Source organism: Phalacrocorax carbo, chromosome 2, assembly GCF_963921805.1.
Source record: "Phalacrocorax carbo chromosome 2, bPhaCar2.1, whole genome shotgun sequence".
NCBI classification, from domain to species: domain Eukaryota; kingdom Metazoa; phylum Chordata; class Aves; order Suliformes; family Phalacrocoracidae; genus Phalacrocorax; species Phalacrocorax carbo.
Window position 1 is genome coordinate 147,820,650 of NC_087514.1, and position 16,721 is coordinate 147,837,370.

The following is a 16,721-nucleotide window of genomic DNA, read 5'->3' on the forward strand; positions in this document are numbered from 1 at the left end:
TTCATGCAGAGTTTAGCAAAGCATGCAGTTTGTTCCTTCCCATAGGCAAAAAAAAACCCCCAACCCAGATATGTTTCCATTCCATTCACTCTTTGTGTATCAACATTTATATTTAAGGAGGAGATTCTTTGAGCACACAATAAATACTGATTCCACTGATTTATGGAGAACAGTTACAGGGTCACATCCCAGATCAATGTTTTGTCAATTAAACTGAGCAAAATATGGTTTTACAGCGTGTTCTGACTGTGCCTGTGAATACGGCTTGTAAATAAATGTGTTCTGAATAATAAAAACAAAGAAGTGTTTTTCTTTGCCAGGAGCATAATTATTTCACAGAAATAACATACCCATATTTGTACAGACATAGGCTGGTGTAAACAACTGTAGCTCCATTGAGTTCAGCAAAACTGAGAGTAACTTGCATTAGCTAGGGATTTGACCATTTGACTGTACTGTTTCCCTTAATTTCTTTTCCCCCTAAATGATGTTTAATGCTTTGCTTGTAAATTATATTTAATGTATCTGCTTGTAGGCCTTCCCTTAGGCTGGATTTTTGGCATTAAGGAATTATATCAGTACTGGTAAACGAAGCAGGGCCAGGGCATGTGTTTGAGCACTGGAAGATGACTGTGCTCTGTAATCATTAACATGCGCTCTGATGTGGTTTTAGCCGATGCCAACCATCAAACTACTTGACAATGCCTGGACAGGGTTTAGGCAATAGCACAACGTGGGGACAGTTTCCAGTAGTGTAGATGAGGCCGCTGTGCTTTGAGGGAAGAGGAGGTTAGATGGGTGGATGTGGTATGCTGTGTCTCTTCCTTTCAGGGCCAGGGAGTGAGCCTGGCTCCATTTTGCGTATCCTGTGGAGCCGCTGCAGATACTCCTCTGTTGCCATACCTTAATGCTTTAGATCAGACTTTCAAAGGTGTTTGGGCACCTCACAGGATGCACAAAAGACTCACGTGGTTTCTCTTTTTTGTTTCTCTGGACTTGTTCCAAAAGGGATGTGGGCTTTGTGTTGTTTCAGTTTTGAGTACCTTGACAGTAGGAATCAAGCACTGCGAAGTGCCCTGCACAGAGCAGGGGAGAATCAAGCATCTTGGAATGAGATTAAAGCCAGCAGGGCACACAGAAAGAGAGCCCTCTAAAGCTGGTCTGTAGGGCTGATCTGGCAACAGCCAGGCTGGGCACATGGACAGGGCAGTAGATTATTTGTGTCCCAATGAACCTTGCACTCAATGCTGCACTGTGATTGCAAGAGGGAGTTGAACTGCCTTTCTCCCAACACAGTTGTCTGTGGCCAGAGTGCTTTAATTGGGCTCTGGGCTTTGAAACTATAAAGCAGAGAAGAATTTTAATCTTCAGCTCCCACATCTGAATGATAGCTGTGAAACTGCAGGAGGAGACTGAAATGTGACTTTTGGGGGAAAGATTTTAACTGTGCTTTTAGAAGAAACCGCAACCATCACTGTAGTTTACATGGAACCCCATGATGCGTGCAGTGTCATACGTTATATGTGTGTGTATATATATATATGCTCAAAACATGTATTTGGTCTAGCACTGAGGAGGTGGTAGAAGTGAGACAAGTGCTTGGATTTTGCTTGAACTTAAACAACAGAGGTGCCAAGCTGCTTAGCCTTGTCGAAAGTAAGCTGTTTCTGGACATGCACAGAAGCAGAATTGCAGGCTGCCTGGTCAAAATCGAGGATCATCCACTGTTGGGTGTTTGGTGGGATGGATTTTCAGGATCTTAGCTGTGGGCTTAGGGGGTATGTAGGCATTTCAGGATTCAGATCCTAAACCCTTTTGTTGGACCTAGTTCTCTGTGCCTCTGTTTCCTATTTGTAAATGTAAACAATGTTCTCACTGAGATGATGTGATATACATTAGAAATTGTGAAACCTTGCAAGTGTCACAGATGGGTAGAATTTTTTTAGGAGCTTGCCCTGCATAACCTGTATAATCTGGTTAAATATGTTAAGACCTATTGTTTTTTGCAGCTCTTATCATTCACTACTCACTTAAACAGACAGATTTATCTAGACTATTATCTTTTCCCCATATCTTCTCAGCCCTCTCATTTTTTTCTATTTGTTTATGCACTTACAGCAAATTTTAGATCATGAGCTGTCTCAAAGAAGGACTGTAGGTTCATGGTTTGTGTGGTGTCTGGTGGTCCTGATTTGGGTCTGTATGAGATATTGCTGCTACTAAGAAAGTCTAATTTATGCATGTCTGTACTGTGTCATGGTTTGAACTACTGAATGATAGTAAAAGCTGCTTCTTTTTTTTTTTTCCTCCTGATTTGTATAGCGTTTCTACAAGAAAGCAGCTGCATTTGTGCTAAGAGCAGTTGGTAAACATTCTCCACAATTAGCTCAGGCAATAGTTCATTGTGGAGCACTGGAAATGCTTGTGATTTGTTTGGAAGATTTTGACCCTGGAGTCAAAGAAGCTGCATCTTGGGCACTTGGGTATATTGCCCGACACAATTCAGGTAAGAGGTTTCACATGTCTTATCTTTCAGCTTAATGCTAGGTAAGAGTTATAATAGGTTGCATTATTGTCATGTTTGTAAATAGAACAAGATGCTTTTTCTTCTCTACTGTTACAAAATTTTATATTTGGAATAAAAATCTACTCTAACTATACCAATCCGACAATGCTGTGTCTTTTGTGGGAAATTGGCATATCGGACACCAGGAGTACCCTGTTATGAGAGGTGCTCTAAGAGGAGGTACGCTGGGCCTGTGGCCAGGAAACGATGCTCTGCTTTATTCTCCACTAAAAAATTTCAGATTATTTATGTACTGTGTAACTGTTACTGTGGAACAAAGTTTTTTTTGCTCAATGTTAGTTCTTATTTAATATCTATCTATCTATCTATATATATGTAAAAATGGAGAAACCTAGGCAGAACCAAGTTTCATTCAGCTAACAGCAGTGCCCGCAGGATAAATGTGCCAAATTCGTTGCAGTGACTCTATTATCATTAGCCATTAGACCACACTCTTCTCCGAGAGTCAGGAATAGATCCTAGGAATCCGATATCGAGCAGTTCACTGCTGTCTCACAAGCAGTTGTATAACTCACTGGCAGTGTCATGTTCCTATTTAAAAGCTGATCCACGTGGTTGATAATTCTTTTACCAGCTATTTATATAGTTCAAGTAAAAGTTTAGAGCTATGAATCAAAGAACTGAGGGGAGAAACTGCTGGTTGGAATGGGTGGGAAAAATGGCTTGTGTTCATATTGTTTAAAGATAAAATTATTCTGGGATCACAACATTAACTCATGCATATATGTTTTGTTTTGGCTCTAAAATGTACATAGACTGAATTTATGATTTTCTTCTGGTTTTTTTTTAAATCAATATGGAGTGCTGGACTGCAGAAGGCATAGGGAGTTTCCCCTTCCCACTTAGTGAGAGGGTTGACTTACTGGGACAGACTCCAGAGTTGTCAGCACCTTCCTAAGAGACTGCTTTTTCTGGGGAACAAATTCATTCCTGGGGCACCTCTGTGTGCTAAAGATCTTTTATCTTTTGGGCATCGGGTCTGAATCCCACCCTTGGTGGAAAATGATTGTAGCTTCCATTTGAAATATATTTGTTTAAGTGTCATTTGAAAGTGTTCCTTTGTATAAATGTGTGTAGCCTAAGTGTGTGCCTGTGTTACTCTTAACATAAACATTTCTGTAGTTTTGTTATGTCAATAAATCAATATTGACTCACCTCAATTGCCCTTCATGCTATTCATTGCATGAATGCTGGCTGATCTTTAGGGTGATCCACTTCACTCTGTGATGGCATTGTCTGCAAAGATGGAGATGATGTGGGGGTACTGAATACAACAAACTCCTTGTACAAATTTTTATTCCACAATTATGAATTATTTATTAATTGACAGTGAATGGATACATGTTGCATGTCAATTTACGCCAGCAATAAGAACAGCATTTTCAGGAATTAAGTTGAAATTGCAAGTGCTACTAAGCTGCAAGCATCAGGATGTAGACAGATTGCTAGATGTCATCAGCTTAAAAAACCCAAACCCCCAAAAAAAACAAAACAAAAAAAACCCTAAAAAGATTTCTTCTTCCCCTGCCCAGCTATGGCCAGTTTGCGCGATTTACCTTCCTCTATAACGTAGTCACAGGAGGAAGTCTCTAAAATGATTACTGAAAGCAGAGGAGTTATACTAAGAAAGATCACTCTGTGCATGGTATGTTTCTTACACTCCTACAAGCATGCCTTTGCAACAGGATATTGTTGGAGATGGGATACAAAGATAGATGGACATCTTCTTATCAACATCTGGTGTTTACTGTCCAAGAAACTCTGGATTAGATTCACATGCTTGTGTTGATAAAATTTGGCTGTGATGGTTTTCTGTCATTGAGTGTGTGTGGACACATATTGCAGCTTAAACTCTAAAAATAGAGTTGAGTGTGAAATGGTTTTCCCCACCCACGAAAGGTTTTTCAGTTTCAGAAATTGTTTCAGTTCCAAACTGGGACGACATTAAGACAAGATTTTTAGGGAGGGTGGCTTATTTGCCCTAACAAGAAAAGTTCAATAATTAGGGCATATGTCTGGGATGTATGTGGGAGACAAATTAAAGGCCTGATCTATCTTAGGCAGGATGTGAACCTCTGTCTTCCTGAATGCCAGCAAAGGCTCACAGCATTTGGCAATAACTGTTTGCAATGGAAAGGTCTCTCTGCTTCTAATCAGAAATTCCATCCATGACCTGTTAAAGCTGCTCTCCAGGAACTGCGGTGTATGTTCCCATGAAAAGACTTCCATTTTGAGAAATGAAGACTTTTTTTTTTTCTCATGAAAACATTCTCTGGTTAGCAAGTTCACTACTCTTCATACAACAATCTCTTAAAATGCAGTTCTTCTGTGAACAGATGTCTCCAGAAGGCCTCTGAGATTTTGGGTCAAGACACATGTTTCATGAGATTTCAAGACAGTAGAAATCTTGCCAGGTCAGATTCCAAAATTTAGGAACAGCTCTTGTAGTTCTGGGCTTGCTTGAGCTGAATTTCAGATGCTGATCTTACTCTAAAGTATACAGATCAGTGTGCTGTAATTTTGCCATTCATTATTTCTACTATTCGTGTTTGAAAAGAAGTGTAAAGTGTTTCAGATATCATCAAAATACCATCAGGTCCATGAAAAATATTTTGTAAATTTTTACTTATACCATGTTCAATTACTTTAAAATGCAAAATTCTTATGTTTGAGATATGCAAATAACTTAGCTTTCCATTTGCTTTGCCAACACAAAATGTGTAATTTATTAATCGTCTCTTACCAGCTTCAGCATATTGTAAATTGGTAGGAAAACAAAAATAAACAACACTATTTATACTCAAGCGTATTGCTGAGAGTGGAGTTATGCTCATTTTCTGTCTCGCTACTCTTAGGATCATAGGAGAGCTCAACTTGGAAGGGACCTTGGGAGGCCTCTAGTCAAGCTTCCTGCTCAAAGCAGGGTCAGCTACAAGGTTAGACTAGGTTGCTCAGCTCTTCAGTGATTTCAGTCTTGTAGTAACTTTGTCTTATTCCAGGATCCAAAGTTGCCCTGTAATTAATGACCTCCATCATTTTGAGGAAAGGTTTTCTCACTGGTTCTAGTGGAATCTTTACCACTGTGGTTGTAGCGGTCTGCATAAACCTGTGATTTTGAAGTGCAGCCTTTGGACTACTTGGGATTATAGTCTTCCTATGTGGCCATTACATGATCACGCAGCCCTCAGAAAAATACAGTATTGGTGGTTGTTTTGGTCAAAGCCTGTTATTTCCTGTGGATACACCTGCCACAACAGCAGGGTCTGTTTGAGAACCCTGCTCTGGACTGAAACTTGCATTTGTTTCCAAGCAAAGAAGGTTTTGCTGCTGCTCCACTGCATGAATATGGCATTTGTTCAGAGCTGATTTTCCTTCTCTGGGGACTACCTGCACATTCACTTTCTCACCTTCATCTTTTCTCCCTAATTTTTTTTTTAATCCATACTATTATTGCCAACATGTTAACATTAGTATGGGTTTTTTTTTGGTAACACCTTAAACCAGTTTAGATGAATCCTGTAAGAGTTCCCATTGATTTCAGTGGGTATGCGGTCAGGATCTTATTGACTCCTCTTCGTTCACTTTCCGCTCTTCCTGATCATGTAAACTCATGACTAAGCCTCAACTTACTTTGAATTAATTTCTTAGTCCCTGATGAGTACTTTTGTATTGAGACAAATCAGTACAACTCTAGTACAACTTCTAGTTGAACTGGTGGACTCTCAAACTCCAAAGTCTGTCTTTATCAGTCTTTCTTCTACTTCCACATCAGTCTGTCTTCATGTCTGTAGATTCTCCATTTGCTACAATGTTCCTCATATTGTTCTGGACAAAAGCAACTAATTTATGGTGGGTTTTGAGTCTTAGATCTCTTGTCTCTGAGCATACGTAGAATAACATTTCCTACTTTCATTCTTGTAGGGAGAAGTCCTTCTTTATAATTATTTAGTTGGACAGGTTCCCTGAGCTGTACCACAAACTGAAGTTCAAAGCTCAAGGTTTTCATATCTTTTTGTGCAAATAAATGAGGTTCATAAATTAGTTTTTCTCTGCTGTCTTTTAACTCTTCAGCTATTTGTTTTGTCTTTGCCCTTACAATGCAGTCTTGGCATACTGACTGGCATAAGACAGAAAAGTATATTTGTAATTTGTTCCAGCTCTTCTTTGACTGAATATTTGTTTTTAAAAAATTCTTCTTGACAACAGTATTTTCTCCTTTAACTCTTTCTCAGCCTTCATTTTTTTCACCTCTGTGTTTTGTGATTGGATAGCAAAGTTTTGCGAATCCTTTGGTGTATAGTTTGAATTAAAGATGTTCTACCAAGTGGGAAGGTTAATTGAGCTTATTTTTGAGGAAAAAAGAATTGCTATTATCATAGAATCATTAAGACTTAGAATCATATTTTTGGGCTGAGTTGGCAGGGGAATGTGATGGGAAGATCTAGATTTAATTTTGTCTGTGCCTCAGCTTTCCTGTTTTTCTGACAGTCTGTTTACTGCTTGTCTGTCTTCTGACACATGCTCCAGCCCTCAGTGTGGTAAGTTATTAGCCACGAACCTTATAAACACCACTGGAAGAATTAATTAACCATGACCAACAGTAACCATCAGTATTTAAATGATATCAGACTTCTAACAACAAGAATTTATCTAAATTGAATCAGACGTAGTTTTGATCTTTTAAAATAACTTTTATCGTTACTGTTGCATGCCTAGGCATAGCTGTGACCTTAAGGTATTGCTCTTTCTCCCTCTACTTGAACTTCATAATTTCAGCTCATAAGGCATCAAAGAAACCCGTTCTTCTAGTAGTATCCTGTCCCTCTTGACATGATTTTCCTGATATTAGCATCTCCTAGCAGACTGTAGGTAATTGAGGTGGTTGCTCTGAAGTTGCTTCTGAGGCACAGTTGGATAGGTTAATCCAGACTGTTGGTGAGTAGTTCATGATGTATTCCACTTGGTCAGTGTACGGCATCAACATACCATTTGAAGAAATCAAGTATGGCTTTTTCCGTGAAAAGCTGAATGTAGCTTATACCACTTATATTGATTAGCTAGTTTTCAGGTTTGTTTTCAGATACATATCAGGCACATTTCATTTCAAATTTGTAAAACTGAAGGTATAGCATTTGGTTTTTGTTGAAATCTTATGATTTGTGTGTATTTGGTGGATGCACACTCTACGTTATTTGAAAAGTGAACCTTGAAGGGTTAATTTTGTATTAGTTTAAAAATTACTGCATTATTTATTATAATTTTGTGATATAATATTTATACTTTCTTTAAAATATTATAAAATAACATGCAGTGTAAATATTTGTCTTATCACATGCATTGGAGTGGGTGGCTATACCTCACTAATTGAAAACAAATCTGGTCAGGAACATTATTTGGATATTAACAACGTAATGATGACAGGACTTACAGATTTCATGAAAAACTCCATTAGTCTATGTATATTTAATGAAGTATGCTGTATTTTTCTTAGTATTAAAATCTCTTTATGGATGGACTATAAATCAAAAGCTAAGTTAGAGACTTGAAATACAACAGCCATATGTTGCCATGGTACTGTAAGTCAAGATAAATGTTAAAGATAATAATGGATATGCAAAATAAGGTGTAGCAAAACTGTACTAAGAACCTAATAGATTATTGAACCCACCCCATGATTTTTACCACTTTTTCAACCCTCTTTTAAAATAGCACAGCTTGGTTATAGTATAAATTTTGCTTCTGTTATCCAGTAATTCTTATTTTAGGACTGTAATTAATGCTGCGTACACAGAGCGAGCTAATGAATTTCTAATAGTGTAATTTTTGTCCATGTCAGCTAATCATATACTCAGATGTTTTTTTTTCTTATTTAAGGTGCAGTTAGTTCAGGATATTGTACTAATCTCAGACATACAATATCCCACTGATGAGATTTCTCATTTGTGTAATTGTGTATGATAACATTTTCATGTCATTAAAGTATAAATTCTGTCTTGTCCCATGTATGGTAGCAAAACCTATTTTTGATCAGCAAGATCCATTTTGCCAATCTTTTATGTAAGATAAATCTTTTATGTATGTTTTCTGTATTTCTGTTTTTGGCATTTGATCTATGCTAATATCTGCTTATCATTTAAAGAGGGTAAAATGCTCTCTAATTAGGTGGTTGGTAAAATTTTGGTACTTTGGCTTTCTGTGTTGTTGTTAGCCATGCATAAAATGCTTTCCTATTGATCAGTGTAGAATAGCCAGGGTTTAAACAGCTGACATCTGCTTACTTTAAAAAAAGAAAAAGAAAACAGAATAACAAACCATTTCAGCCTAATCTACCTCAAATGTGTGCATGTAAATGGGGGTCCATCTATTGACCTGCATTCTTTTCAGTTGTGGATTGGTCCACACGGTTTATGAAACCAGGAGGGCTGATTTGAAATGCAGATGTCGAGACAGTGAACTACACCCTCCCCTTTTTCCTTTGCTGTATCTGTCAGGGTGAAAAATGGCTTGCACAAGGGTCAGTCACCCATACTCACTTAATTACTTTCCTTGGACCTACAGAACTGTCACAAGCTGTGGTGGATGCAGGAGCTGTTCCTCTTTTAGTGCTCTGTATCCAGGAGCCAGAAATTGCTTTGAAAAGGATTGCTGCTTCAACTCTCAGTGATATTTCAAAGCATTCTCCAGAGTTAGCACAGACAGTAGTGGATGCAGGAGCTATCCCTCACTTAGCTCAGATGATCCTGAACCCTGATGCTAAACTGAAGGTACCTTTAAAAATTATTTTTTTTAAAATCTCCATTATACCAGTCATTACTTGATATTGAATCAAAGACACTGATGTGCATATTTATTTAGGAAGCTTTTGTTTTGGGCATTAACAAAATGTAACTACATAGTTATTGACAAAGAGTTCTGAACTTATTCACAGATTTGGCTACTGGATAAAAACTGCTGCTCTGTGAGGAACAGCTAAACTAATCTTTAAGGTGAATAGTATGAATTTTTTTTCAGAATTACATAGTATATGAAGAATGCAACAGATACTTTTAATAGATAAAATTTGCATCATTCAGTTACAAAAAAGGGTTTGCATACTTAGAGGTTTATAGATTTATAGATACTATAGATTTATAGATGATACTATAAATCAGATAATATTAAATGTATTTTAGAATGTACTATCTGATGTGAATAGCTGTTGACAAAGGTTTAATCACTAGAGTTTAATTGACAAAAAATTGATTCTTAATGTAATTTTTCTGTCTTACTCTAACAGCAACAGAGGACAACATGAAAATGCCACTTCAAACAAATAGATAAAAATTCTTTAATACAAGTCTGACAGCCCAAACATGCAAATAAAGATACTTTCTATAGATTTCACTAATTTTTAAATTACAGTTTTAAATGGTATATATTTTTTTTCCTTTTTAATATGTAGCAAGCTTGAATGGGATAAAACAAAGGAGAAACTTTTATTCAGGAACCGGCGAATGTTCTGTGCCATTATATTCGTGCATGAATTGACTCAGTGAATTGTAAAATAGCTGTAATTGTTTTCCCTATCCTGCTTTGTTTTCCTTGATGCAATAGATTTTTGTGCGCAGGAGGAATGTATGTTGTGGGGTGTTTGTATATTATTGATTTTATAACAACTTTTATTTACTAGCGTCAGGTGCTGTCAGCTCTAAGCCAAATAGCAAAGCATTCAGTGGATCTTGCAGAGTTGGTGGTTGAAGCAGAAATTTTCCCCGTTGTGCTCACATGCCTGAAGGACTCAGATGAATATGTCAAGAAAAATGGTGCAACTTTAATTAGAGAGATAGCAAAGCATACGCCTGAGGTAAAACCTTGAAAATGCAAATACAAGGTCATATCATTAGATTTTACACTTTAAATAAAATACGGGATTATTCTGTCATTTGCTTTTTGAAAGGGAGGGCAAAGAGGTGTTTGGCACGTTCATTGGAAAAATATGGAAATGCTTGCTGATATTATGAGATGTGTAGTGGATATGACGGCTTAGGAAACTGGGAATCATAATGTATACCTACCTACTTCATTGCATAAGATTTCTGTGCAGACAGGGAGTTTTAGGCTGAGAGATATGAAAAACATCATGAGAAAAGCCTCACAGAAATCATGATACCAGCTAATAAATGACAAGATCACCCTATAACAATAATTGATGGTGTGTGTCTTTTTAAAAAATCTTCTGGGGTGCTGGGATCACATTTTAGTTATTTTTCCAATGACAATGAAGGTCAAAAGTTCTCTTAGTTATTATTAATCTGACTGTAGTTTCTTTTATTAGCCTGAGTTTGTAATTTGAGTCTCAGCATTTGCAGTGCTTTTGTCAATAATTGATACAGGAAGGTGGGGATATTTGGCAAAGTCAATACAAAATAAATAGGAAAACCAAATAATTATAACGATGTTAATCTGTCAGACCATAGAGATAGTTAAAAGGCTCTAAATATGACTCTGGAATGAAATACAAGCAATATATTTGTGGAATACACTAATGCTGAGCACAGCCATTTCAAAATCAGGATACTACCTTAACACCTGAGAAGTGTTTAAACATGAATCTTGTGCTGTTTCTTCAGCCCGCTAGTCTTTAAGCTGCTGGTGATTAAAGGTTGCAGTCTTGTCACATTTCCTACTTTCTCTCTGCACCTCATGAGCAATGCAACCTCACTTTCTCAAAAAAGTGAAGAAATTATAATTATGAAAGGGCACACTAGAGTTAGAAGCCAGAGGCCAAAATCACAAGACTGCAGGTAAAGTCAGAAGAGCTGCCAGCACAGGATCCTCCATGCAAGGGGAATTGGGCATTCTAGTAGCTCTCCAAAGGAGCTGTAGGAAGTATCTGGTGAATCCCAGGGGGAAGCCACAATCCGGGAAGCCACAATCCACATTTAACTTCAGAGTAACAGTGATCTCTGTCCATCTCTGAGCAGCTCCTTTCGAGCAACACATGTTGCAGAGACAGATTGGCAAATGATATTTCTAAAGGAGCTGGCTGTGGCAGTCATATGAGTGTTGTGGCTTTTGGATCTCAGCTCTCTATCTGCATATGCAGTAAAATTCTTGTGAAGGTCTGGATCTGGCAGACTTGCAGCGGGGCCTGAGGGTTGCAGCACCAGGGAGTGTGTCTGCGTAGGAGCTCTGTGTACATGGCTGTGCCTAGATGTAGGACTTGGTCATCACTGGCTGCAGTTCATAATCATGTGAAGAGCTTTTCCTAAATAATAACTTCAAATTTCATCTAGCTGTTCCATGAAAAAAACAATCCCCTTTTAAAGGCTCTAAGGCAACAGTGGATTTTATGTTTATATAAATCAACTGGATTGGAAATCCACATGCCTTAGTTTCGTTCATTTGATTTTGACTTTTGAGAACATGTTTCTCTTGCTTTGGAATCTTTGGGAAAAATGTGTTATACCTAACAATAGAAGAAAATAATCGTAATATGAAATTATTTTAATTTCTATGCATTGTTAATATACATCACTACTGTTGTCCCTCAAGTGATGTGAGAAGTAATACCTTTTGGAAAGAAATATGTTGCATAGCTTGGTACACACAGCAAGTGTCATAGACTGTGGACATGATTATCATTTGTAAGCCAGGCTATAGAATTTGGCATTCTGGGGCAAACTCCATTGACCATCCACTGTGTTCCCTGGACACCTCCCTCAGAATACGCTAACATGGCAGAATGGTGTGGTCCAAGTTGGTTTTGTATATCCATGACAGTTGTCCTTGGCTTCATGCCTCAGTAGGGGTATCCACAAAGGTTTTTATGCCACAGAGGTTATCTAGAATGTGGATGAAAGGAGGAGTGGGCCTTTCCCTCTGTCCCTGCACAGAACGTATGATGTTGGCTTGGCAATGAGTGTGCACTAGTGTGAAAGAGTATCTGGCTCAGTAGGTGCATCTTCAAGGCCATTAATATATTAGGTCATCATTTACATGATTCTTTGCTGTGTACTAACAGAGTTGAGAATATGTCATTCCATGCTATACAGCATAAAAAATTCAGAGTCCTGGTTTCCTTGCAGTAAAGTCAATCAAAAACAGAGCAGCAAAACAGCTTCATTCCTGAGAACTTCATGCTGCACTCAGTGCCCAACAGTCTGTATCATACATCACACTTATTCCAGCTTTATTTTGTAAATCAGGAGCAGTACATTTAAAGACTTTTGTAATATAGTGTTTTATGCCTGTTGATACTTCACAGTATTTAATCTCTTCCGTTTATCTTTCCAGCTTTCACAGCTTATAGTAAATGCAGGCGGAGTTGCTGCTGTGATTGATTGTATTGGCAACTGCAGAGGGACTGTCAGACTGCCTGGCATCATGATGCTTGGTTACGTAGCAGCTCATTCGGAGAACCTGTCAATGGCAGTGATTGTCTCCAAGGTTAGCTATCACTTTGTTGTCTTCCTATAATTCTTCAGTAGTAGTCTGAGAAAGAGATACAAATTAGCACAGGCAGAGAACATACTTTGTGACAGAATTATATACGTACTGTTGATGAGTGCACTTTCTCCCAATATTGCTGCTTGCTGTGGCTGAGATCATGTGGTAACCTGATCAAAGTGTGTCTTTATGAAGTTGAGCCAGTTATAAAATGTCCTGGATTTGTTTGTGAACATCCATTTGTGTTACAGGACATGATTTTTCTGTGTTGCAATTGCACGGGTACAGAAAATAAGTCAGTGAATTTCTATGGTCTGTTTCCTCTTAAAATGAATATTTGTGGCTACATCAAAACCCTTTTTGAAACAAGAATGTTTAATGGCACATTCTTCATTGCACTAGCATGACTCTGCTAGTACCACTAGAGTAGTCTTGCAACAGAAATCTTCACACTTGAAAAGACCTCAGTTTCTAATGTAGTATGGTTTGCTTCAGTCGTGCAAGTGACATTTCAAATGAGACAAGCTATACAATTTCAGGTTTAAATAAATTCTGCTGGGCAATGATATAGAAGGGAGAGAATTTGCAATATTTGCAAGAGGTGAAATCAGTGCCTGACATAATATCCTGATGTGAATAATGCTAACTGATGGCAGAAGGAAGGAAGTAATTTCACTGAGCATTGTTGGCCCATTTTCACACTATGTCAGTCATTTAAAATATACGGTATGATTGAAAACAATGAAACAATAAAAACAGAGGAACAGAAATGTCTTCTAGTAGGAATGCAAGTTAAAAGATGGAAACTACTAAAACATAACATCAATAAGTATGCAGGGAAGGTAGGAGTGATCAAAAAATGCTCTTCTGCATTTGAAAACTAAAGGAATAGACACTTTTCCCTTGCCCTCTCTGGAGGCCCTTCTTCTCTGGATGTGTCTCTGTCTTTCTGATTTCAGGGATGCCTACAGCAAATATGCTCCCGCTGTTGAGTGCTTGACATTAAGTGGGATGAATCCAGGATTAAGTTCATGAGGAAGTACCTAAGTGATAAATTTCTGAGGAGTAATAATGGTTGCTACCATAATGGGATGACACCACTAGCATGCATTCTTTTAGAGCTTGTATTTTAGAAGAAGAGTGTAAATAGAGAATTTCTAACAATCTGTGTCAGTTTCAAGTTGTCCTTCCCTGGTGTAGATTTGTAAAGGTTGTGCTTTTGATTAATACTACAGGGAATACCACCACTGTGTGCCTGCTTGATAGAAGAACCTGAAGATCATATTAAGGCAGCAGCTGCTTGGGCCTTGGGACAGGTTGGAAGACATACTCCTGAGCATGCACGTGCCGTTGCAGTAGCAAATGTGCTACCCACACTGCTTGCTATGTATATGGACACATGCAGTTCAGAAGATCTTCAAATGAAAGCAAGTATATTTGTAGTATCTGCAGTATATTTATTGTAATCAACAGGTGTAAGTGCTTAAAAACTACTAAATGTGCCTTTATTGATGTTAATTTAGTCACAGATTTCATGGGTGTAGGGTGTCTGAAGGCTGTGTGTCATTTTTTTGTACTGGCTGGTTTAATGGGTGTGCATATGGCGCATACCAAATCCTATGGTACACCCACAGCAGTCTAGGCCCTCATTTTCTTCCCAGTTTAGACCAGAGTTGCATACACCTATAAATGCTATAAATTTCTAAGTATCTACTTTTTTTTTTTAAGTATAAACTCTTGTACGAAATATTATAGTCCTTGTAGTAGATTTGCGTACATTTTTATTGTTATAATAAAACTGTAGCAAATACTCAAACTCTGCTCTTGAAAACATGCAACTGTTCATGTTAGGGCCTTCCCTGTGTGGGAGCTATTGAAGTTGCAGTTTGGTAAAGTGTATTTTTGAGGAACAGTAAGTGAACCAACTGAAGAATATCATATGACAGGATATGGTCTCCCATGTTGTACTATGCTTTTGTACATTCCACTGAAGTATAACATTCCAGATCTGTAAAATAACTTTTGTATAGTTATTTTCAGTGGTCACCAAAATATCAAGGCCAAATTAGCTGTACCTATAATCCTACCCCAGAAGGTCATTACTGCTTTGTAGCAGTCAGCACTGAGTCTGTTTCCAGAAACTAAGCACTGGTGTACAACTGTTTTACTGTCTCTTTCCCTCCCTGCCTGGAATGTAGTGCACTTTGCCATCCCAGACCAGCAGACTCCTCCTAGTAAGCCACTTCTAAAATACAATCTTTTAAAATGTGTTTTGATTTAGCTTTCTTATTATATTACTCTACTTCAATTTACTTAAAGGGTCTACTCCTGCTTCCATTTTAGTCAAAGGAAAATTGCCATTACTTTGACTGTAGATAACATAATAAGAATATGATGCACCATGGGTTTTGAGGTTTAATAAATCTAAGTAGAAAATTGATTCTTCATTAAGTGACCTGATAGATATCATAGTTTTTATTCAGAAAATGCTCTTTGAGAATTCTGATCAATTTGCTTTTTTGATCAGACTTCAATGATCTATAACATGAATTCTTGTTGTTTTCATTGATGTCTTACTAGTGAAATTTTATTTTGCATTTCAATAGACTAAAAGAGCCTTAAAGACCATCCTTCAGAAATGCACATATCTTCCAGCACTTGAACCATTGCTGCATGATGCCCCTCCCAATATTATGAAACATATTGTTGGGCAGTTTAGTAAGGTAAGAAAAGGTTCAGCTTGATGAGTAATATGTTAATTGTTTTCCATTTAGCAAGGAAGCTATCTTTCCAAAGACGAAGTCTCTCTGAAGGTCTTAGCTGTTTTCTCAGGATCCTCAAGCATCCCCTGCAGAAGCAGTTTGGAGCATCCTGTTCTTTTGCCTGAGAAAGCTGGATACCATTTTGTCTGGAACCTGCCATAATTCATCCTAAGACTGGGAAAACAGTTGCTTATAAGCAAGGTGTTTTTTTCTTCCTTGCCTCTTGAGATTAAGTGCAATATTAACTTGTGCAAATATTTTCACTGAGACAATGTATCACATAAATCCCAGTCACATCTGTTTTAGATAAAGTACAAGCTGTCTGTATGGGAGTGACTTGAGCCAGGTATTTTACAATAATCTAGAGTATAAAAGCTTCACCACTTTTATCCTCATTAATTTTCAGTCTCAAATGAGTGTAGGAATCCCAAATCTTTTCTCATCCCTCTCAAAATTTGAAACTGTTTGTTGTTAATTACATTGTGTATTTGAGCACAGCATATAAAAGGTGATATAATTTAACAAAAATATTTCAGATTATTTAAGTAATTGCTAACTAATCAGGAGATTTTCAGTGTCTGCAATGTTCATCAGCTGTAAGGAATCCTGCTTGACTATAGGCTGTCTTTTGTGCAATACTCTGCAGTGTAATCTGTTAGCAGGGGGTACCAGGCTCTCTTGGTGAGATGTTCTTTCTGGAAGTGGCCAAGTAAAATACTCTTGATATTAAATTCTGATTATCACAGATCTGGAGGCACTATTGTTTGTAGTGCGGATTTCTGATTACATTGCTTGTGTTACACTTGAAACATCAAGTTTTAAAACGCTCAAGTTTGCCCTGTCTTCTTACTAAGTCTGTATGAAGATTGGAGATTTGCTCAGAATCCAGTGTCTTTTGCTTCTGTGTGCTGACTGGAGCTATTAATGAACTGAGTGCATAGTAA

The 16,721-nt window shown here is 37.7% G+C and overlaps 1 protein-coding gene across 4 annotated transcripts in view; it reads left to right on the forward strand.

Annotated features, from left to right (window-relative positions):
• Positions 1–16,721, forward strand: part of SPAG6 (sperm associated antigen 6) — a 34,759-nt gene that overhangs the window by 13,233 nt on the left and 4,805 nt on the right. For all 4 annotated transcript variants that reach the window (XM_064444783.1, XM_064444784.1, XM_064444786.1 and 1 more), the window contains 6 exons: positions 2,323–2,506; positions 9,146–9,351; positions 10,257–10,430; positions 12,863–13,015; positions 14,251–14,442; positions 15,622–15,738. In XM_064444783.1, coding sequence (XP_064300853.1) covers positions 2,323–2,506; positions 9,146–9,351; positions 10,257–10,430; positions 12,863–13,015; positions 14,251–14,442; positions 15,622–15,738 — 1,026 coding nt within the window. The remainder of the gene's footprint in view (positions 1–2,322; positions 2,507–9,145; positions 9,352–10,256; positions 10,431–12,862; positions 13,016–14,250; positions 14,443–15,621; positions 15,739–16,721) is intronic.